The sequence below is a fragment of the Zosterops lateralis genome (genome assembly GCF_965231275.1).
Source record: "Zosterops lateralis genome assembly, chromosome: W".
Classification (NCBI taxonomy): Eukaryota; Metazoa; Chordata; class Aves; order Passeriformes; family Zosteropidae; genus Zosterops; species Zosterops lateralis.
In genome coordinates this window covers 29,736,293-29,761,095 of record NC_139801.1, presented here as the reverse complement: position 1 = coordinate 29,761,095, position 24,803 = coordinate 29,736,293, and the positions used below count along the sequence as shown (strand labels likewise).

General features: G+C 42.0%; 1 protein-coding gene across 3 annotated transcripts in view; it reads left to right on the top strand.

Moving 5' to 3' along the window:
• The first annotated feature begins 4,282 nt into the window (after positions 1 to 4,282).
• Positions 4,283 to 24,803, top strand: part of LOC310922099 (transportin-1-like) — a 92,769-nt gene continuing 72,248 nt past the window's right edge. For all 3 annotated transcript variants that reach the window (XM_083882443.1, XM_083882442.1, XM_083882441.1), the window contains exons 1-4: positions 4,283 to 4,374; positions 4,681 to 4,794; positions 7,352 to 7,427; positions 12,509 to 12,658. In XM_083882443.1, the coding sequence (XP_083738569.1) occupies positions 4,690 to 4,794; positions 7,352 to 7,427; positions 12,509 to 12,658 (331 nt within the window). In that variant the 5' untranslated portion in view covers positions 4,283 to 4,374; positions 4,681 to 4,689. The remainder of the gene's footprint in view (positions 4,375 to 4,680; positions 4,795 to 7,351; positions 7,428 to 12,508; positions 12,659 to 24,803) is intronic.

The following is a 24,803-nucleotide window of genomic DNA, read 5'->3' as shown; positions in this document are numbered from 1 at the left end:
AAACCCCCGAAAAACCGCGTTTATGCAAATCGCGTCTGCTGGGTCCTAGGGCACCCGGCCACCGCGCACTTTCCACGATCCACTGGCAAAAACTCCGCACTCAGCTAGGGGCTATTCCTGGGGTAGCTGCAACACGAGGGGGTCTTACCTGTCTCCTGTGGACCGTAGGATGTCGTTGCTGCAGCATTAGAAATCCCTGTCCCGAGCCAACTTGCGTGTGGCGTGGTGCAAGCTACCAACCCATCCCAAACACCCGCAGCTGTGCAAAAAACAGCTGATAGGTGAGAGGGTAGTTGAATCACTCAAAAAGCTTTTGAGACCTCTGGATAAGGACTCCAGCTATTGCGTGGGCTTTTAATATTTCATAAAAACCTACGTTGAGCACCAACTGAAATATCCCCCCTAAACCTCCCGTGGCTCCTTGGCTAGCTCAGTTCCTTGAGAGGCTTTGGAGGAATATCTCAGGGACAAGACAAAAGATTCCAAAAGAGGCTCTTCCCCCAGGATTATTCCAAGGCGTTTATTCTCTAAGGGTCTAAGGGTTCCAGGGGGGAAAGAGAGCGAACAAGGAAGAACAGGGCCTTTTCTAATCTTCTGCTAAGGAAAAGATAGCTGGACCTCAGCCAATGGGGTCAAGAAAGGAAGGAAGGGTCAAACTACATGGTTACAGGCTTCAGGGGTCCTGGGGGAAAAAACATTCCCCAGTGAAATGCAACAGACAGGAGTCACCTCTAGAGCATGAGAGCTTTTGTCATCTTCTCAATCCCCTTGTTGATGCCCACATCCTGGGAAAAGGATCCCAGTTGCTTGGCTTCACTACCATCTAGTTTCATATAGTGGGCCACAATATCCCAGCATTGGAGCAGCCAGGTCAGTAGGGGCTCAGCCAACTGGAGGCTAAAATCTTTTTGCATATCTTGCAGCTCACCTCTGGGGATAGGGATCAAGTGATTATCTCTGGCCCTGCTTCCTCTTTATCACTCACTATGCAAACTGATTTAGTCTTGGATTTCTTCTTCTGTATAGGGGCAATTTCCACCAATATGGGTTGTTCCCCTGGTTCAGCTACAGTTTGAGTGGCCACAGTGCCTTTGGTCTGCTTTCCTCCTCCTCTCTCTGAGGGTGCTGTCTAGTGACAAGCAGTGTCCGATAAAGAGTAGCCAGGGCCCAGTACATTGCAATAAGTTGCTCCTCTCTGGAGTTGCCTCAGCATTCTCCTTGCAAAATATTCTGTCACTTTATCAGGATTCAGTAGTTGTTCAGGGCTGAACTTCCAAACCATTGAAGCAGATAATTTCCCCAAAACATCTGCCCTCAGGGCAGATCTCCTAAAAACATCCCTAGAAACCTCTTTCTTACCTCTAAATATGGTGTGGACTGCACTGGAGACCTGGCAGATGTAGCAACAAGAACATGCTTTCCTTAACATCCAACAGGAATTCAAAATTCCCAAAAATTGTTGTAACAGGCCTGAAGGAGGAAAAGGGGGTTAAAGGCTGGGGAAAATCATCCTCCCCTGTTCCCCCCAGAGACTGGGTACAATTATTAATGGACTCCCAAAGGTAGCACCCAAGGCCAGGGCAGGAGAGCAACACTGAATACACATCCCAAATGACCCTCATTGCACTTGATGTTATCATGTCATAAACTGATATCTTACAGTACAGCAACAAAGCAATTCTGATCCCTCTCCCTGCTCTGAAAAAGAGCACCACAAGGAGCATATCTGGAAACATACACAGGGTTAGGCACCACACCCACATGAACAGACCAAGCAACATTGTGACCAGTGGCTCTGCACCTAACACAACAAATGCTTAGATCAACTTCGTTTCCAACCTTCTCTGGTCAGATCTGTTGTTATCTCAAACCTTTGTGCTGCACATTGGGCACCAAATAAGGCTGTCATGGTTTAGGAATTTTACTCTCCAATTAATTTCTCACACAGAGACTTTCCAAACCACACTGCCGCTTGATTCCTCTCCCCTCTTCCCCCCCTTCTCCTCCCTTCCCTATGCAGGTGGCTGGAGAGGAGAATTAGAGGCGCAAAAGGCAAAGGTTGCAGGTTGAGATATGAACAATTTACTGGAAAAAACAGTGAGATAAAAACCTGAAAAGTAACAGCAACAATGTTAATTATTAAAGTTTGCAAAAAGGGAATGATTCACATGCAAAAATGTTCACAATAGACCCTGAGACAATGAACAGTGGCTGAGGGATTCCCCACCCCACCATGCTTTGTTCCATTTGAAAGGGATGCCCTTCTCAGAAGTTGAGAGTCCCTTTTGCCTACCTCTAGCGATGATGTAAGGTGGTAATGAATAACATAATGTGTTGGCCACGCCCCATCCTGCTTATCTTGGCCGGAACCAGAACAGGCACCTGCTTTGATTTCTATATATGCTGAGTAGTTCCCTGTGGTAAAGGATCCTGTATGTAGCCTTAGGAGGAACCTACCCCGGAGGATGATTGTCTAAAGCTTTTTGATGCCCCCACTAATAGTAGAGGCTCACATTCATACTCTGATTTGTAGGCTTTTGTCTCTTCCACTGAAGAAAGATCTTATTGAGATTTAATTCTGGTTATGTTAATGGAAAGAAAACCTATGTTAGTTTTTCTTAGGTATGCATCCATGGCCTGCATATCTTCCTGCTTTTTCCTGTTCTCTCAACCTTCTATTCTGGTTCTTGTTTTCCACATTTAATCTTCTTTTTCTTGAGTGCACTTGGTTTCCTGATAAAATTTGACAGATGTAATCATTGTGTCATAATTTCTGAATAGTAACTTTTGAACCTCTAATCAATTTCAACCAAATTTGATAGTGGTCGAAAAGTCTCAAAGATTACTGAATTTCCACAGCCTGCCTGGCAAGGCAGCAGTTAGGGTAATGAGACCCAAATTAGAGCTTACTTGTTTTGCTGGACCTCATCTTTCATCTGCTCTATCTGTGCAAACATCACTATGGAGAACTCTGCCCACATGGTTGTGAGACACAAGCATAGATTTTAATGGCCTGAGTCTAGCTAACCCAGATTCTTTGCTTGACACTTTTCTGTACTAGAGGGACTGCTCACAAAAATTTCATATAAACCTTTGTGCCCATCCTTTCTTACTAACTGGTGACAAGCCTTTACTCACCCAGGACACTTCTTAGTACCTCCATGACACTTTTTAGCACCTGGAGACACTTGTCTCTGGGACACTTCTTAGTGCATGAGACTGGACAGCTGACTAACTTAAATATGGATTTAATTGAAAGCATTGGTGAGGTGAGATTAGGAACCACACAACATTACCTGGGCCACCCTTAGGAACTGCTAATCTTTCCTGTCCTCAGTGCCTCTGAACAGTTGTTAAGGCTGCGATGTGCAGCATGTGTGACACTCATATTGAGTACTGTGCTGCAGAATAGCAAGCAGAAAGTTTTAACTTAAAGGGGAATGTTAGCAGGATGATTACAAACACAATGACTAAAAATAAGATTGTAAAAGGATAAGTAATTACTGGTTTTGCTTTTCATATTTTAGACTGGGTTTTATCAGTGTATGTTCTTATTTTGCCCAGTAGCATATGCATGGTATATATATATAATATGTATATAACACAAATGTATTTTAAATGCATTTTAAATCCCTCCAGGGATGGTGATTCTACCACTTCCCTGGGCAGCCTGTTCCAATGCTGACAACACTTTCTGTGAAGATTTTTTTTTCCTAAAACCATTGTAGGTCCCTTCCAACTGAACTATTTTATTCTATATACACAAAATTTGCTAATTTTGACCTGAGATTTCCTCTGATATAATTTGACGCTAAGGATAAGATACACTAGGTATTCAAAGTAGTTTCTTCCCCCCTTTTTGTGTAGTTGGTCTTATTCCCTTTTTACACATGACATTGAGAACTTATGAAAACTATCCATCATTAAACTAAATAATGTAGAAGTAAAGCAGACAGCAAAGCAGGTACCACGTTCTTAACTCTTCGGTCTGCATTCGTATCCCCACTTCGTCGCGGGCTGCAGCCTCCTAGGTCGCTGACAGATGCTGTGGGTGCGTGGCCGCAGCTGTCCCGAGGAGGCCGGGCTGAGGCTCTGCTTCGCCCTTTGCCTGTCGGGGCTGCTCGAGCGTTCTCTCTGTTTTCGGGTGGTGGTGGGGAAGGGCTGTGGAGGAGGCGCCCCATTTTCCCCCGCCCGGGATTGAGGGGCTCGCCTTTTGTCGTCCCCAGGCTCCTGACGGTGTGGAACGCACTGGGGAAAGGCTGACGGCGGCGCTGGCGGGCGGGGCGTGCGCGGCGCTAGGACCCAGGAAGACGCAAGGCGGCTTTTAGAGCCAGATTGCAAATTCGCCGTGAGTCAGTCCGTGTACTGGAGCAGGTTAGTGCTGTTCTTCTGTGGGGCCGGGCTCGGGTGAGAGCAGGCCGAGCGTCATGCAGCTAGCTAGCTAGCGTGCTTGCTTGCTTCCTCCCTTCCTCCATCCTTTCCTCCCTTCCTCCCTTCCTCCCTTCCTTCCTTCCTTCCTTCCTTCCTTCCTTCCTTCCTTCCTTCCTTCCTTCCTTCCTTCCTTCCTTCCTTCCTTCCTTCCTTCCTTCCTTCCTTCCTTCCTTCCTTCCTTCCTTCCTTCCTTCCTTCCCGGGGCCTGCCGCGCCGCTAATCGCGGCCTCTTGTTTGGTGTTTTTTCAGCAAGCCAAGATGGAGTATGAGTGGAAGCCTGACGAACAGGGGCTTCTACAGATCCTGCAGCTGCTCAAGGAATCGCAGTCCCCGGACACCACCACGCAGAGAGCCGTTCAACAAGTATCCTGGGTCGAGGCCTACGCCGCGGGCGGGCGGAGCAGGCAGAGCGGGGGCTGCGGCCGTCCGGGCGACCGCTAGGGAGGCTGGGGGGTTCGGGTAGGAGCAGCGCGGCCACAGGCCAGTGCTGTGACAGGCAGGTGGCAGCAGGCCTTTCCGGGGAGCCACCACAATGAACTCTGTGGGCTGAGCCTCCGCTTCAGCGGGTGGCCGTGGCGCGCCATTTGAATCGCTAAGGCGGCCTGTGGGCCGCCTTCCCCCGCCGAGAGCCCAGGCACCTGTTGCGAGCCCCGAGCCAAGGTTCGTTTTTTTTTTTTATTTTTTTATTATTTTTTTTATTTTATTTTTAAAGGCCTGGCTCCTTTGTGGCTGCTTTGGTATCTTCTGCTTTTCCAGATTACTCCATGCTGGGTCGCTGCCAGCACCTAGCCCTCATCCTCAGCAAATCCCACCGAGAAGGCTGGAGCGCGGTGGGGGGGAGGGGGCTCTGCTCGCCAGGCTTGAGTTGATGATGCGGCGCGGGTTAGCTGTCGCCCCTACGGCAAAACAGGGGTGAGCAGGGGCTTCCTAAACTAATCCGGCACTAGGATTCACGGGCGAAAGTCGTAGCTGGTGGGAGGAGTGTTCTTGCTGGAGCCGACTGCACGCTCTCGGTGACCTGCTGGCTCTGACCGTGTTTTGCTGTGTTGTGAGGATGTTTCTGCTTGCCTAGAATCCTGAGCCTGAAATACTGTTCGTTACACTTTTTACATCTCACAAGAAGAGTGGAATCTACCCTATGTGGCTTGTGCAGCTTTGCAGTGCATTTTGCGTTAATGTTGTGGATTCTTGATTTGTTGTTTGGGTGTCGAGTTGTTTGTTCTCCCCTCAGGTCTCTCTTGATTGTAGAAGTGATGAAATAGCAAGGTTTTAAGGAACAAAGATTGAAAGAGGAAAATTTTACATTAAGTCTAGTAGAAGCATAAGTCTTGAAAAATAAAGCTCTCATCTACTGTCTCCTGTTCCTTGAGCTAACTATAGAGATGCTTTAAAATATCTAGAAGTCCTGAAAGGATATCCTCCTATGACGAATATGAGTTTAGCATCTTGATCCCTTTTTATTTAAGACATTTGCTTGAAGGTCTTCACAAAAGGCAACAAAACTTATGTAGGTAAGAATACGTATGCATGTTGTGTTAGAAGTTTAGCTTGAAGCCAAATTTGCTCGACTTCTAGGCTTTTCGAGTAGATATGGTCAAACCTTGGAAGGTTTCTGTTCTTACCTGAAAGGTGAAGGTAGATTTCACCTTGTTTTTGCAGCTGTGTTTCAGATTCTTAAGGTGGTATTGCTTCCTATGAAAAATACTATACAGAAGTTGCTGAGTGTTCTGATAATGCCTCAAATTTAAACAGGTGCTCTTTAGTATTTCAAATACAAAAGTGATTATAGCAACAGTGATTATAGTGTAGCTTTCATGTAAAATTACATTTTAAAGGTTGCTTCAAATAATGGCATCTGGCTATTGATCAGTGGAAGGGCCATCAATGTCAACATAAATATATATGGCTAGGGTTTAGCAACTTTGGATATTTAGAGCTTAAGCTGTACAGCAAGTAAAATAAATGCCTATGAAGAAAATAATCCTACTAGTTCTAAAAATATTTTTTGTTAAATGTCTTCATTGTTTGCCATACTCATGATATCTAGTATATTTGGTAACTGCATGCTTATGACTTAAAATATTGTTGAGCATAATAATAATTAATACCAGGGTGTAAGAACAAGATACAAGGAAAATGACAGAATGCTGTTCTAGGAAAGCAGTGGCAAAATACTCAGAAATTTGAGGCAAAAGTAATGACAAATTTTAGGAAAACAGCTACATACCTTCTAACTGTTAAGAAACATAATAATTCTTCTTGCAGTTGCCCCAGAGAACATAGTAAAGAGGTTGGTATTGTTAGTAAGATGCTTTTTCAGAGAGGTGTCACTCTAGAAAATTGTTTTACGTACAGGATTTTTTTTTTAAGAGAGCATGGATAAACATGAACTTCTTTGTACAAATATCTGGGCATTTACAAGGAAACAGCTTCTCACAGCTGAAAGCTCAGATTGGCTAGTTAGCATCATAAAAATGTATATGACTAATATTAAAGTGATTAGCTTATAAAAATCATCATAGTTGTATTTTAATGCTGAAAAGCTTTTATTTATTGTGGAGTAAAAAAATGATGTATTATGTGATTGTGTCTCAATGTATTCCTTAGGTTTTGTTGTCTTTTAAGTGTAAATTTTGAAATCTAAAACTGTACAGAGGAATGTAGGGAGTTTGGGGAGGGTGGAAATTTCTGTGTTTGTTCTTGGATTCTTTTCACAGATTTCAACATAACTAAAGCTACTGCTTCAGTATGAAAATTACAGAAATTGTTTTCAAATTGTTCATAGCCTGTATGTTGTGAGCTTATAGTCATAGAATTTTTAAATGATGCAGTAGTACATAGCTCACTTAATCATAGTATTCAGAAAGCTATAAATGCTGTGTGTGAAGATTATAATTTCCTTAACAGTTTTTCTCTTCAGAAACTAGAACAACTCAATCAGTATCCAGATTTCAACAACTACCTGATTTTTGTTCTTACAAAGTTGAAGTCTGAAGGTAAGTTCTTGGGATATTGACTAGTTTATTCTATTTTTTTTTTCTTTTTAAAAAATTATTTTATTTAGCTTGAAAGAAAAAGGAAACTGATTTCTATACTCACTATGCTGGTGGGTTGATCTCCATAGTCATGTAGAAGAACTCTTTATCTTGGGAATCTTTGCGGAAAAAGATATGATAACATGGTGCTTGTAGTTTCAGTCTTGAAAGAGATTCCATTCTAAAAGTCCAATGAAATCTTTTAAAAAAAGTGGGAGCATCATACTTCTATCAGACTACAGTGAAATTGTAGAATACCTTTGCATGTCATGGTGATAAATCATGACTATACACATTATAAAACATGCTGCTAAATCCAGTTGTGATTGTGATCTCTCTAGTAATCAATCTATTAAATATTTAGAAGATTACTGTTGCATCTGCTTGCTCAACCCCCATCTCACCCCCTCACCCTGGTGGAATGGGGAGGAGAATAAAAAGTAAAACTTGTATGTTGAAATAAGAACAGTTAATTAATTGAAAATAAAGTAAAATATAGTAATAATGGTAAATGATAACAAAAAGGGAAAAACAAGTGATGCACAATGCAATTGCTCACCATCTGCTGACTGATGCCAGACCCCTGTTCCCAAACCCAGATCGGCCACCTTTCTGGGTAACTCCCACCAGTTTATATACTGGGCATGACGTTCTAAGGTGTGGAATATCCCTTTGGTCAGTTCAGGTCACCTGTCCCAGCTGTGCTCCCTACCAGTTTCTTTTGTGAACCTTCTCACTTGCAGAACATGAGACAGGAAAAAATTTCTTGACTTAGGATAAACATGAGTTAGCAAAAAATGAAAATGTTGGTGTGTTATCAACATCATTCTCATTCTAAATCCAAAACACAGCACTGTAACAGCTACTAAGAAGAAATTTACTCTACCCTACCTGAAACCACACAATCACATCCTAGAGTTGTCCAAATATTATGTCTGTAGAATCTTCATTCTGAAGCCTTAATTCTAATATAATATAGTTACTTACTGTTGGCTTATTTTTATGGACATTTGTACAAACTGTTTATGGCATAGTGTAGCCTCCTCCAGTTTGAAAATTCAGGCAATTCCTTAGTAATTATCAGTAATGACTATCTACCCTCAGGGCAGATCTCTTAAAAACATCCCTAGAAACCTCTTTCTTACCTCTAAACATGGTGTGGACTGCACTGGAGACCTGGCAGATGTAGCAACAAGAACATGCTTTCCTTAACATCCAACAGGAATTCAAAATTCCCAAAAATTGTTGTAACAGGCCTGAAGGAGGAAAAGGGGGTTAAAGGCTGGGGAAAATCATCCTCCCCTGTTCCCCCCAGAGACTGGGTACAATTATTAATGGACTCCCAAAGGTAGCACCCAAGGCCAGGGCAGGAGAGCAACACTGAATACACATCCCAAATGACCCTCATTGCACTTGATGTTATCATGTCATAAACTGATATCTTACAGTACAGCAACAAAGCAATTCTGATCCCTCTCCCTGCTCTGAAAAAGAGCACCACAAGGAGCATATCTGGAAACATACACAGGGTTAGGCACCACACCCACATGAACAGACCAAGCAACATTGTGACCAGTGGCTCTGCACCTAACACAACAAATGCTTAGATCAACTTCGTTTCCAACCTTCTCTGGTCAGATCTGTTGTTATCTCAAACCTTTGTGCTGCACATTGGGCACCAAATAAGGCTGTCATGGTTTAGGAATTTTACTCTACAATTTAGTGTTCCCACTGTGTCATAAATGAGTGTTTTAAGATTGCTTAAAGAATCACTGGTAAAGGTATCAGTAAAAACAGGTTTAAAATAAAAGCAAAAGCACAAGAACCTTCATTGGCAAGGTTCACTCTACTAACGAGATGGTTAAGGCACACGGTGGAAAAGCAAGCAAAATAATCTAGAGTCAATCAATCGAAACTGAAATAAATCCAAAATTATCTGGGAGGGGTGGGAGAGAGACAAAAGGATAAAAAGGGTAAGGATCAAAACTAATATGGCCTAAAGGCCCAACAGCACTTAAACTTAACAGTTCTTAAACTTATCAGTACTTATCCTAACTTAAACTTGACAGCACCTTAACAGCATTAACTTAATTTATAATTTAAACAATTTAGCAAAGGAATCATATAGGATTTACTGTAGCACAACAGTAACTTGCTTACAGGCCTAATTTACAAATCTAAAGTACTTAAGAATCTCAGAGTTTCTTCCATATTTGCTATAGCATATGCACAGTTACATGCACACAGATATAAAGAGTCTGTACAAGGTACCTGTGAAAAATTCCTCTCAAAGGTAGTGAAACACTCACTTCAGATGCCTTTGCATCTTCTCAGTGGGCGAAGGGTCAAGCCTTGCGGAGTGGGGGCATCAGTCCCGGATTTATCATTGTTCGGTGATCCTCCGAGTATAGCAAACTTAAAGAGTTTGCTGCATGTCAGTGGTCTCACTCAGGGAGGTTGCTGTTTGCAGCTGCTGTGGGCCAGGAGAGCTCAAAGGGTCTTACTTTAGACTGCTGTTTATAGTGTTGCAAGAGAGTGGTTGGATCATAATTTTTCATCCTGGCTACACTTCAGGTCCTGCCATTGGGTTGCAACACCCCCCTGCAGCACTACAGGCTTGGGGAAGAGTGGCTGGAAAGCGGCCCCATGGAAAAGGACCTGGAGGTGCTGGTTGACAGTGGCTGAACATGAGTCAGCAGTGTGCCCAGGTGGCCAAGAAGGCCAATGGAATCCTTGTTTGTATCAGAAATAGTGTGGCCAGCAGGACCAGGGCAGTGATTGTTCCCCTGTACTTGGCACTCGTGGCGCTGCACTTCAAGTACTGAGTTCAATTTTGGGCCCCTCACAACAAGAAATACATTGAGGTGCTGGAGCATGTCCAGAGAAGGGCAACGAAGCAGGGAAAGGGTCTGGAGCACAAGTCTGATGAGGAACAGCTGAGGAAGCCCCGGGGGCTCAGCCTGGGGAAAAGGAGGCTCAGGAGAGACCTTATCACTCTCTATAACTACCTGAAAGGAGGTTGTAGCCAGGTGGGGGTCGGCCTCTTCTCCCAGTTAACATGTGACTGGACAATAGGAAATAGCCTCAAGTTGCACCAGGGCAGGTTCAGGTTGGGTATTAGGGAAAATTTCTGCAATAAAAGGGTTGTCAAGCCCTGGCATAGGTTTCCCAAAAGTGATGGAGTTACTGTCCTTGGAGGGATTTGAAAGCTGTGTAGATGTGGCACTTGAAAACATGGTTTGGTGGTGGACTTGACAGTACTGGGTTAATGGTTAGACTTGATGATTTTAAAGGCCCTTTCCATCCTAAATGATTCTGTGATTCTGTGTCTAACTGTGGCTGCTAAAAATAATGCTTTCATTGCGGCTTGCAAGGGCTGTAAATAGTGTGTAAATAAAAAGAAAACTCCTTTGGCTTCCTTCCTGGGCAGACACAACATTAATTCTGAATAACTGCTCATGGAGGACTGTATCTCTTGGACATGTACATACCTATCAGTGGATTATAGATATGCAAGGAAATAATAATTGGACATAATAAATTAATGTAATAATTAATGGAGAGATTTTACCTTGAATTCAGAGAGCATTTCAGGTAAACCTGAGTGATCAAGAGTTCAAGTAAGAATGTCCACCTTTAGGATGTTCTCTACCTGACCTTTGTTATTGACATATTCAAAATTTTAAGCAAAATTATAAAATTACTTCATTTGACTTGCCACGTAATAACAATAATGCTGCTAATAATGATAATAATAATAATACTTGTCACATCTCATAACCACATTCTGTAGTTGACAGGTATGTCCGCTCATCTAGTTTTTGGTATTTTTATTTAAAATTGTAAATCTGTTCTCCTAGAAAAGTTTTTTGCCCTTGAAATGCAGTGCCCTGCAAGAACTTTTATTTTTACATTGTTTAGAAGTTGGTAGGTATTTAAAACCTGTAGTATAGGCAAAGTTATAGAATTCTTTTAAATATATATGCATTGGGTGGATTCCTGGTTTATGAAGTTACTGAATTCTATGTAAGAGTGATGTTTTAAATCAATATTTATAGTTACAGAGAATGAAAATTAGTGCTTTTTAAAGGAAGACTGAAATATACTTTAAAATCTTGTCCTACTACTCGTATACAGCATTCTGGTTTTGGACCTCGTAATCAGTTGATTAAAATTAATTTTAGCAGTACCCCCTCTTTTTAAAAGTGCAATTTTTGTTCAACTAGCACCGATTGCACTAGAAAGTATTTTTAATGGCCCTCAGTCAATCATCATGGGTATGATAAGAGTCCTTGTGTTATGATGCACTGTTGGTTTTAAAATTTTTTATATTTGAAAGTTATATCTCTTATTTTTCTTATATTTCTTTGGGGATGCTAATAGTTTTGAAGGCCTAGAATAGATCTGTGTGTAAACTATAACTCTTGGTGCAAATGAACTTTAAACATCCTTACTTCTTGCCAAAATCAGGGCTTCTGTTCTGGTTTGGGCTGAGGTAGAGTTAATTTTCTTCACAGTGGCTGGTATGGGGCTGTGTTTTGGATTTGTGCTGGAAACAGTGATGATAACACAGGGATGTTTTCATTACTGCTGAGCAGGGCTTGCACAGAGCCAAGGCCTTTTCTGCTTCTCACCCCACCCCACCAGTGGGTAGGCTGGGGGTGCACAACTGACCAAAGGCTAAAATGCTGATTAAAATTAGCTTTATCAGCTGATTAGGATTGCTATAAACTTTAAATTTAAATTTTCCTATACTATAAACTAATCCTTTCTATGTAGAACATCCACATCTCACTTTCAGCATGCTTCAGAAGTAATACCAAGTTACCTATGCCCTTGGTTGAAGAACTAAACATGAATCTGCTCACAAGTGAACTCTGAAACTAAAAAACTTTGTTATGTAAATTGATGGTTGTATTTGGAAGGAGAGATAAGGAAACAGAGATTAATATTTATCACTGCAAGCTTTGATCTTGTTGCATTGTTCTGCAAATTTACTTTATCCTAATAGAAGTTATAAATGCAATTATTTTCGGTTGCAGATGAGCCGACACGTTCCTTGAGTGGTCTCATCTTGAAGAATAATGTAAAAGCACATTTTCACAACTTTCCAAATGGGGTAACTGACTTCATTAAAAGTGAATGTTTGAACAATATTGGTGATTCCTCCCCCTTAATTAGAGCTACTGTAGGTAAGTTAACTCTTATTACTGTATTCCGCACACTGAAAATGTTACTGATATAAGTGAGAGCTGTGCTAGTGAGAGTTATTAAACTCCTGAAACTGTTTGCTTCTGATAATTGCCACAACTACACCATGATTTGATTCTGATATTAATCTTGTGTGAATATACAAATATATTTTTCCTTCCTATTCTCTTAAAACTGAATTAGCAATTCAGTTTGTACCTCTTGAAATATGACTGAACAGGAGTAAGGTAAAGGTTCTGATTTCAGAACTATTTCAGCACTCCACTTGCATTAATAAAACACTTCTGTTAGCTGATTTCCTCTTTGCTCCCCCATATGCACACCTCTTCAGGGAATCATTACACCAGATGTTACATACATTAACATAATGAGTTTATGTTTTTTAAATAGCTTCTGTCAGAAAACAGTAGATAAAGTGTGGTGATCAGAATGTCAGCTACAAGTGTTTTTGTTGTACTTTTTTTTTTTTTTATTTCCTAAATCCTGTGGTTTAGTACACCTCTTCCATAACATGAATATTTGTTATTTTTACTTATTTCTAGGTAATGTTGCTTTTCTGTCTGCTCTTTGAAAATATGATTTTCCCCCAATTATTACAATTGTAATTTTCCTTGTCCACTCCAAAAACTAGAAAAAAGTGAAATAAATGTATATTTAAGTATAGTAGAAAAAAACAGGGATTGAGTGCAAGTTCAGAAAGGCATTCAGCTTGTATCAGCTGATTTCTGTTATAAAATAATGTCATGGTTTCACCCCTAAGTAACTAAGTACCACACAGATGCCTGCTCACTCCCCCATCTGTCCCCTCAGTGGGGAGGAGAATCAGGTTGAGATAAGAACAATTTAATAATTGAAACAAAATAATAATTCCAATAATAAAAAAATACAAATAATATTACTAATAATTGTCACAAGAAGGACATAGAGTTACAGAAGCCAAGAGTAACAAGTGATGTGCGATACAGTTGCTCATCACCACTGACTGATGCCCAGCACATCCCTGAGCAGCAATTGGCCCCTCATAGCCAACTCTTCCCAGTTGATATACTGGACATGATGTTCTATGGTGTGGAATATCCCTTTGGCCAGTTCAGATTAACTGTCCCAGCTATACTCCCTCCTGGTTTCTTTTATGCAGCTCCTCACTGGCAGAGCATGAGACACTGAAAAGCCCTTGACTCAGGGTAAGCACTGCTCAGCAACAACCAAAACATCAGTGTGTTATCAGCATTATTCTCATACTGAATCCAAAACACAGCGCTGTACCAGCTACTGAGAAGAAAATGAACTCTCCCAGCAGAATCCAGAACATTTTCCATCCCTAATTCCATACCATTTAGATCATGCCAGGTCACAGTTCCCAGTACTCCATCACCTGTCTTTTGATAGATCTAGACACAGATATACTCCCTTAGTCTATGGACTATGGACTGTGTAAGTCTGTTGAGTTCATTCACTCCAAGTGCCAGGTCCTGCAACTCCATGCAGTGCTACACGCTTGGGGCAGAGTGGCTATGTTGCAGCAAAGTGGGACACCTACAGACAAAGTTTATTAGAGAAGCCCTCTGGTTGAATCACGAGGTGCAAAGAGGACCGCCTTGCTTTCTAAAACTCCTCAGAGAGAGGAGCCTGGGTGCAGCCGGATCCAATCATAGCCCCAGACTTGGCTAACAGTTTATGTCTAAAGGATTATATAGGTGTAATTGAACCTTTATACAACTTTGTCCTGCAGGATTAAGGATGACAAACCGGATGTATTTATATAAATATATATGACTTATTATGATAATGATTAGACAAAAATATCTTAATCAGATTTACTGCACAGTATAGAAGCTATAACTACTAGTATAGTATAATGCACTATTTTGAAGCAACATTAAAGCTAGCAAAAACAATTAAGTAGAGACTGATGTTACTCACCCATACCTATGATCGTGGGCAAATCTCTTTTGCTCGGCCTCGAGGAGTAACATTGAGAGGTGTCCCCATTTAAGGGAGGAATCTCCACAGATACACTCCAAGAAGGGGTATGTTAAAAGACCCTGACATTAAAATTTGGGACTGGGCTTTTATAGTATAAAGTGATTGACTGTCAGTCATATGTCTCCAGACCAGCTGTGTCAGCTCAGCAGCTTTAGATTAGTTATCAGTAGTATAATTTGTTCCTTTATCCGGGTATTTTACCAGGTCTACCACATCTTTATCTCGCTATCAGGGTGTTTAACTTTGGGATTGGTGAGTCACACTGGTTTTAGCATTGTTCAACACCAAAAGCAGCAGGACTCCCCCTTCTTCATTTATCTCTGATAGCTTTGCAAATAGGACATGGTTTGAGTTGTTTTCCCCATTCCAGGCAGAGTATCCTGCTATACTCTATCATGTGACTTCAGTCAATCATTATCTCATGAAATGGTAATGCAGGTATCTCTTGCCTTCATGCTATAAAAGCATCCACTGCATATGTGTACATTATCCTTAAATATGTTGAGGTACATCAATCTCCTAAGGTTTACTATTTTAACTTAACTCGTGGTTTGATAGTATTAGCTATTTTATAATTATACATTACATGTTTACACACAAAGTTATTATCAAAATCAGTTAGAATTTAGCCGGAAATATTAAACAGATCATAATACAGAGTTAGCTATCGATTCTGGCAAAAAACCCACTTATTATTTCAATTCATATACTTCTGGAAGGGTTAGTATCCTTATTTGTTGGATTAGGTACCACACATATATACAATGATTACTAATAAAAAACAGATTCCGATTAATAACAGTATTGTAATAACAGGATGTAACATTAAGTCCAGAATGCCCGTTGCGGTTGGAAACCATCTATGTGAGTTAACACAGGCAGATGGCCAGAGCAACCACAAAACAATGGCTGAAATGCAAGGAATAAATTTATTTTATTACCTCACTAAGTGGAGGATTCCGAAGCAACACCTGGGTGGAGACACACAAGCATGAACACAGCACTGTCAGGCTCAGTCCTTCCTAGGGTGGGGCTGCTGTTTGCACCCATTTATCAAGGGCCTACACACGCATAGTTTACCATCATGCTGTGATCTCCTCTGAAGTTTTTATGATCTCTGAGCTTTGATCTTCCATCTCCTAAAACTGGGAGCTCAAGCATGTCTATGGGGTCTCCAAGTCTCTCCAAACACCTACATTATCTCTACACAGAGATTCTACTTCTCAAAACAGACAGAGGATAAGCAGCAGTAGGCATAATACATGGAGTTTGCCACGCTGTTATTCTCCAGGCCTTGGCATTCCCAGCTGCAAGGTCCCTTGAGCGAATCTACCATCCTTCTCACCATTCTTCTGCTTTTACCTGTTTCCTCCCAACAGCATCCGAACAAATTGTCCTTTTACATGATGGTTGTGGGTTGGAGACAGATGCATGACACAGTACACACTGAGGGTCATCAGCAGACAACCTCTTTTATTGTCCAAAACTCCCTTTTATAGGGAGTTTGAATTTCCTGGGCCTGGACAGCTGATTGGTTGAGAATCTCTGCACTGCCCAGGTCTCTGGCCAGTGATGTGTCTGCATCCAGGGCTTGAATGGGGTTGTCTGAGGTCTTTGTTCACCTAGGGACTTCTAGAACAAACCAAGTTAGCCGAATTGGATTTGTTATTATCAGATTTATTTTGTCTAGCTACAAACCAGCTGTATGCTGCTATATTGTCTCACTAGTTATGTTCTCCATCCCCTTTCATTTGCTCTAGGACATGATGTATTTTTTCCACATCATCTGGGACAGTGATTAGTGTTTTCCAACTTTCCCTTTTCAGTTGTTTTCCCAGTTTGTGTAGATCAGGATGTTCCAACAGCTTTTTGACCAGGGTAATGTCCATTCCATTAGGTGTTGGAGACAAAGTGTCATATAACACAAAGTTGCCGTATATGTTCTAGAACACAGTTTCTTGTAGTGAATAGTTGACATCACATCCTGCTATGTTAATAAAGTTACGAATACATAGATTGGAGTGGTTAGAAAGCTGTATCTTTGTGTTATTTACTGTTAACATAAGGGGTTCTTAAACATGCTGCACATCCTTGTCCTATGTATACTTAGACGGATTCAGGATCATCGTCGTGATGCCTTGGGAAGGCTGACCTGAAACAGAGACTGGACAGAGGTAGAGAATAAAGTAGATATTTATTGAAAGGCCTTTAGGGTACATCTTGGGCAGCACAAGAGCCTGACCAGGGCTACACCCAAGGTGGACTAAAAATGGTCACAAAAATGCACGACTGGTCACAAGGTCTCACGTTTTTATAAGTTTTGGTCCATTTGCATATTGGGGCCCAATTGTCCAACCACAGCCTCAGGTCGTGAGGTCTCATCCTTCTTGTTTGTCTCTTTGGTCCACGATTGTTTATGCTTTTGGGCCTGAGAGTTGTACTCGTTGTCCTTGGTCTTCAGCAGGAAAAGGATTTGTTTTGTCTACCTACTCTGTGAAGAGAGTTTACTAGCACTTAATATGAGGCTCAGAACTACACCCCTAAGCAGCACAGAATCTGAAAAACATGAAAGCTAAAACTTAAGGCATCATTTGGAGTACATTTCAAAGTGACAAATGCTTTGTTCTGCTTCTAAACAGGTATCTCGGACTTTTTAAGTGTTACTTTAACATATAAGTCCCTGTCATACTCTCACCATACAAGCATCTACCTCAATTGTTTGCCGTGTGTGATTGTTTTTTTTTGAAAGCCTATGTACAGTGTTGCAATGGATAGAGTATGGCTTTGTTGTGATTTAGTCCTAGTGTAATGATTTGGTATATGGTATTGTTGTGGTTTAAGAATGGTATTTTCAAATTTAATACTCCTGCTAAAACCATGCGCTGCTTCCCTCCCACACCAATTTGAGGCACAAAAGGCAAAGATCATGGGCTGAGATATGAAGAATTTACATGAAACAGCAATGAGATAAGAAAACCAACAGTAACAGCAACAATATTAATAATAAAAGGTGTAAGAAAAAAAAACTATTTACATGGAAAGCCCCCCCCCCCCCCCCCCCCCCGACAATAAACAATACTGGACTGCTCCGCCCACTATGTTTTCTCAACCCCTCTGAAGCAAGTCTTTTTCTCCCCTCCCCTAGCAATGACCAGAGGTGGTATAGAATAACGTCTGAGTACTAGCCATGCCCCCTCCCTGCTACTGCAAAAAATTAACCCTGTCCTGGCCAGAACTAAGCTAGATATACACTGAACCATATCTTATTGTCCATAAAAAAGCTGTGGCCTTATTAGCAACTGGGTCATAGGAACATTTGATTGAAGACCACCAGGATTGAAATTCCCTCTGAAATTTAGTTACGTTGCCCCAAATTACCTTTCAAATTTCAATAAGTGTTATAAATGATTAGAAGCCAATCCAAATTAAAATAATTTATTTAGCAATTTTCCAAGATCAAATTAAAAGGCCACAATAAAATCAGATAACATAGATTGATTGCTGGGTGAACAGGTTACCAGCAGCAACGGTGCCATCCAACCTTGCCCACGAATGCTGGGTCTCGGCATACATCTTTTATACAGTTTTTCTGTCCAGAGGCTACGTCTATTGAAAGTCCAAATATTCATGCATTTTTTTATTCCCGAGTAAGGTTTTGAAAGGATTTCCCTTAAGTATGAAAGAAGTCTCAAGAGTCTTCCTGGACTCCTCCTTTGGGGTGCTGATTTGATCATTCTCAGGATCCTCCACCAAGATTGATATCAGGTCTTGAGTAGCCATTAAGTAGAAGTCCATCCTTGATGAATGGGCCATCTCCAGCCAGGCCCTGTTGTTTCTGTTGCAAATTTTGTGGTTTCACAGCTGCACAATGGGCCTTGGAATCCCGGAGATGCCCCAAGTATCTTTTAATAGTCCAAACTTTTAATACAACATTTTTATACACGAATTTATACACTACATCTATCACAATAAGTAAAAATCCATTTCCCCATTCTCTAATTATTGCAGCACTGGTAGTTTGTATCCCTAAGTGAGCTTGGATACAGCTTAGTGCCAGACACATTACACTGAGTAATTCTTGAAGCATCAGCCAGTACTTCATGATTAGCACTTGGATATTTTTCTGTCTCAGAAAAGAGAGTTGAAGCAAACCACCGAGTGTTTCCTAAAGCAGATAAGGAGGACTCTAAAGATTGCTCTATAGTACTCAAATCACTAATGGTTGTACCTAATTTATTAGCCAGGGTTTCAAGATCAATGGTTTTTAATACCCCAGTTCCAGTTCAAAATATACCAGTTACATCCCTCCTAAAACAAGTTAATGTCCTCTTGTTCAGCCTGGCATACCATCCAAGAGAAGAGGTATGTATAAAAGGCAAACACTTTGGTCTGATAGCTGTAACATCAGTTTGCATGGACATTTCTACTTTTTTTAAAGACCTGTCTTGGTTTAAGATAATTTAAGGGGACAAACACTCCAAAATTAGTTACCTCCCATTTATTTTTAACCAATCCCTTTCCACCAATAAAGAGAAATAAATACGAGTAGATATAAATGAAAAAATAACAGTTTACTAAAAAATGAAGCAGCAACAGGCAAAAAATAACAGTAAATAATGACTAGATACAAAATTGCTAAATCTCACAGACTCCCCGGGATCAAAGAGAAACAAAATGGTGGAGAAACCCCTTCCCCAAAATGACACCTTCCACTGATGATCCCGTGGCTTGAAAGACAAAGGGAAAATGGCACACAAACCCTTCCCCCCAAGGTGGTACCTTCAGTCGACCATGTGTGGAGAGACAAAGGGAAAATTACTGACAAACTTTGCTCGCCTCAAGTTTACCCCTGGAACAAAAAACTGGGATGTAGAAGCTTACAAAACAGTTCTGGTGGCAGATGGGAATTGCTGGCATTGTCTGGGAAGCTCCAGCCCTGCAGTGTCTGCTTCCTCCGCTTCCTTTCGGCAGCTGTGGTGGTGCATGTGTGTGACGTCAGTGCTGCCGCTCACTGCCTCCTGCCATGCACTGGACTCAGCCAGGGTCAGTGCTGCTGTCTCCAAGCTGTTGGTGTTTTGCAGGGGAGGAAGAAATGGTCTCTGCAAGCAGCAGAAACAGCACCCCCCAGGCCCGACTGGCTCTGGCTCTGCATTGCCGACAGATGTTGCGAAGTTCACTCTGAAACAGTTTTATTTACTAAATGCAGCTTCTCAGGTTGCTACATTTGCCAGTCTAGCAACCAGCCCAAAGCAACCCCCTTCAGAGGCTGGAGAGAAACAAAGGAAAACCGAAGGGGAGCCTCCGCCTGCACTACCTCAGTTCTCTCCCTGCAAGAAGGAAAGGAAAAGAGCCAGAACCAAGAGACAAGAGAGCTCCTGCCTGAGTGCCCCAAACTTAATAAGATTGGTACTCCCCCAGCCCCAGGGTTTCATTTCCAGCCATGTTGCCAGGTCTTAAAGAAACACTAACAATTTTGGCCACAGATAAAAATGGAATACAGTAATTTTGGGTTACCCAGGACAAGACCAAGAGGGATTAGACAATATTTGTTGTCCTACCAATTTGACTACATAGGCCCTGACCAGTGAGATGTTTGGGGTCAGTTTTACAGACTTTTTGATAATTTTGGTGGCACTCGTGAGAGGAATGCTAGGCACCTTTATACACTCCAGGATATACTCAGCTTCTTTCATAATGAATTAAAACTGTGTTTTTCTGTTTCACTTTGCAGTCCTTTAGAATTGGGGTGAGACAAACTGGTGATGTTCCATGTTTTGTGTTTCTATTTTGGCTGTGTCTTTAGTAGATTTTCAAAGGACTTCTACTAATGCATGACACCACCATCTACCAGTTGTAGGGGGACCCTTGTAAACAGATACATACTGGCCCATGGGATCTGTCTTGCAAGTCCATGCTTAGGCAGGCCTCCAAGTATGTTGGAGGATATTGGGTCTACTGTAGTGTTCCTGATGTTACCATCAGGATGATGACCAATAGCAGCCATTGACCTGTAAAATAAAATAACGTATATCTCAGCAGATGCACAAGATGGGACAGGTTAGTTTCCTTAGTTGAAAATGTGGTAAATATCCATCTGGAACTGATTCTCTGTTGGTGACCATTAGAGTCAGTAGCCACTCAGGCTAGTGGTGCTTGAGTGTCACTTAGAGTCATGGGTACAATTCCAGTTTGGAGTAATTTGACCATGACTGGTTGGCCTAATTTTAAATTCTCCTAAAAGGCTTCAATCTTATCATTTGAACTTGATTCAAGAGACATGGGGCTCAAGAAAGCTCATGAAACAGGATTACCCATTGGTTCATAGTAGTTATTTATCTCATATAATACAGAGGGTAACCTTTCATCTCATCCAGGTTTGTGTGGTCTAAGGTAGTGTTTCAGCACACCATTTGTATGCTCCACCATTCCGTTTGCTTGGGGATAATAAGGTGCATGAAAAACCCATTTGATACTTTTCTTTCTGTGCCTGTTTTGCGCCATCACACTGGTGAAGTGTGATTGTCACTCTGTATAGAATCTGGAATAGGGAGACTGGAAAACCAATTACAGAGTCCTTAAAGAGCAGCTTTGGCATCAGCTTGCCTGCTTTTAGTAGCAACTAACAGTCCAGATACCACTTCCATACCTCTTAGGATGTACTTGTAACCATTACATGTCTTCAGATGTCCAATATAATCTATTTGCCAAGTGGACCACAGTGTTTTTTTTCATAAGTAAAGGCAGTGTCTGGTCTGGGTGATTTTGTACAAGTCTTAATTGGCACTGGGGACATTGTGTGAGAATGCCTTTACACATCTTCCTGGTCAATGGCCAACCTCTACTTTGTTAGGCAAAACATAAAACCTCCAGTATGCCCCAGTTTACAGAGTAGCCACTTACCCAATCAATACCAATGTTGTGGATCTTCCAAGTGATCAATTTTTATCTTTCTAATTTTTGCCATATGATCCACCTTGGTGTTTCAATTGGTCTATAAGGCTTTATTGGCATGAGCTTTGAACTATCCTTTGTTGGTTGGTTGGGACTGAGCCTGTAACAAGAACCATATCCAATCTTCCTTCTGCCAAACCTCCTTTTCAATTTACCTGCCAACCTAATGCTTCCCATTGACACTAGCACTGTGTGGCATTAGCCCAAACATATATTGTTCTTTCTTTCTCATTTACTGTAAGCAGTTCAGCCTTTAATTCTCCCACCTGGGCATTTCCCATTCCTTCTTCTACTTCCATTCCTGTCTGAAAGTTAAGAGCAACTACTCTGTACTTCCATTTGCCATCAATCCGTTTGGCTGAGGCATCAGTGAACCAGGTATCTAGCTTCAGAGTCTGAAGTTAATGGAGGAGCATCCTGTATAGGACTAGGCTTATATGGCTGTTGCAAAGCCAGCATATATGGGGTTGCAATTTTGTAGGTTTTGTCAGTCCTTAAGTTATATCCATCTGATCTGTGAGTCCTGAAAAATATGCATACCATTTGTGTACTGTTGTTTTTTGTGTAATCCCATTAGGCAGAGAACTGCCCTTTTCCATACTGGCTAACAAGTTAAAAGGTCCTTGGATTTGCACAAGTTGATGCTGTTGAATTTTCTCTACCTGTTTGACAGCTTGGGTCAGAGACAATAATTCCTTTTCCCAGTCAGCATATCTCTTCAGTCAGTATCTTTTAATGCTGTGAAACTGAACCCTTTTGGTTATTTGGGTCTATGAGGGCCTTTCTGGAACATATTACATTAAGTCCTATGTTCAGCAAAACCCCATTTAACTATTATAGGATCACTGGGATGAACTGGTCCAAGTGATTGATATGTTTTTAACTCTTCTATTAGTGTTTGCAAAGCCTGTTTGTGACTATCAAGCCACTCCCGTGGTCTGGGTTTTCCTCATTACTGAGTACAATGGCCTTACTATTATAGAAAATCCAGGAACATGATTTCTCCAATATCCTAAAGTACCCATGATCTTTTGAAGTTCCTTTTAGTAGTCAGGGTGGGTTTAGCATCCAATTTTGTAATGGTTTTCTCTGGGATTACAGCCTGACCAGAAATCTACCAGGCTCCCAGGAATTTTACCTCCTTAGAGGGCCCTTGGCATTTAGCAGAAAGCACTTCGATCCCCTCATCATTTAATTTATTCCATATATCCTGTGCTGTTGTTCTTACCGAATCTTCCCCTTCACCCCCCATCATCGATGTACTGATAAATTTGTACCCCTCCCAGGATTTCTATTTGTTAAAGGGATTCAGCTAGAGCATTGTGTGCTATTGTTGGGAAATGCTTATAGCCTTGGGGTAGGCAGTTAAAGGTATATTATGTCCCCTCTCAAGTAAATGCAAATTTAGGCTTTTCTTCTTCCTGAAGTGGAACCTTGAAGAACATGTCTTTTATATCTATAACTGCTATCCATTTATGTGCAGCTACTTGCAGGGTAGCAGTGAGACTAGCAATGTTTGGGACAGCTGCAGGAAATGGTCCTGTGTTGACATTCAGCCACCAATAATCAGTAGTTAAGCACCAGCACCCATTTCCTTACTGGCCTAACAGGAGAATTGTATGGGGAGTGTGTCCTAAATAAAATACCCCTGTATTCTATATCCCTAATTACTTCATTTATCCCTTCTCTGGCTGCAGCGGAAACAGGGTACTGTTTGATATTGGTTGCAGTCAAAACAGGTAAAACTGGAGACATTTTTAATAGATTAATTTTCCTATTTTCTCCAGAAAATTTACTATTTGGAGTTTTTGCAGGCCCAAATAACCAAACATTCACATTGGGCAATTGCCAAACTTTTCCTTTAAGAATATTGAATTCTAAAATATTTTCTTCATGGTCTGCAATTGCAAATGTATGTGAGGTCATTCATTTTCCCCAGGTAACCATAAATGTAATTTAGCAGTATAACATATAATACTTTGTCCATTAAAACCTTTTTTCTTTTAAAACTTTAGTTTTTCAGCATCTGTGGAGGTGATTAGACATATTTGGGCTCCTATATCAATTAGAAAATTCAAAGTTTGTTTTCTAGGTCCTACTGGTAAGTAGATATGGGACCCATCCTTATCAGACCATTGATAGGTCATAATAGGCCACTGATGAGGCCCAAGGGTTTTTTCCCTTATGTGTTTCTGCTGTCTCAAAACGGTTGGGGGGGAGTGGGGGGTGGTTTTCCTGTGAAGGGTTTATGTTATTTGTGTTTCCCCCTTGTTGTATGTTAAAAGTGGGCGGAGATAATATTTTTCTCCTTAAAATGCCTTGATTAATCAGCTCTTACAAGGGTGGCTCGAGGGAGGTTTCAGCCCTTCCGAGTTTACCCTTGAGGAGGAGGGTCTTGGTCAGCTTTGCAATCTGAAGTTCCTGCAAAGCTGGGAACTCTCTCCTCGCCGGGGGTCTAAGGAGTTCTTGTTTTTGTCGGGTTGGCTTGGGGTCCTGCTTTTTCTTGGGTACTTTTTAGGTTACAGCGAGTTACAAAAAATTGTTCATTAATACTTTAGGGTATACACGGTTTAGTACTGTCTTTTGTGGGTTTAAATTTTACATTGATTTGTTTTTATAGGGGTTTTTTGGTTTTAAAAAGAGTCCCAGTGTACACCGGGGTTCTTAATTTACATGTTGATAGCACGGGGTCGCCCGGGGGGGGTTATTTCGCAATCGGCGCTGCAGCCCATGGCGGCGGGAGGTCCTGTTGGGGGCGGCGGCGGGAGCAGCTAGCGGGTGCCACAGTGCCGGCAGCCGTTCCGCGGTGCGGGGGGGTCGGGCCGGGGTCTGGCAGCTCGGGGGTCTTGCGGTTTCGATGGGGGGAGGGGGTGTGTATGCTTCTGGCGGCTCCGCAGTGGGAGTGGTGTGGGAGCGGGGCCGCCAGCGGTGACTGCGGAGGCACACGGCATGGCTCCGGCGGCAGCGGCAGGGGTCCAGGAGCAGCGGCGGTGGTGGGAGCGCGGGTCCAGCGGCGGCGGGCACGTGGGGGCGGGACGTTCCGGCCGTGCCGCAGGGCGGGAGCAGACTTTGGGAGCGCAGGGGTTCTTTGCACTGGGCTCGGGCCAGCTCGGCAGCCCGTGCCGCGCGGCGGCGGTTTGCGGGCTCTGGGAGCCAGACTGCGCTGGTCCGAGGCGAGTGGACCGCTCG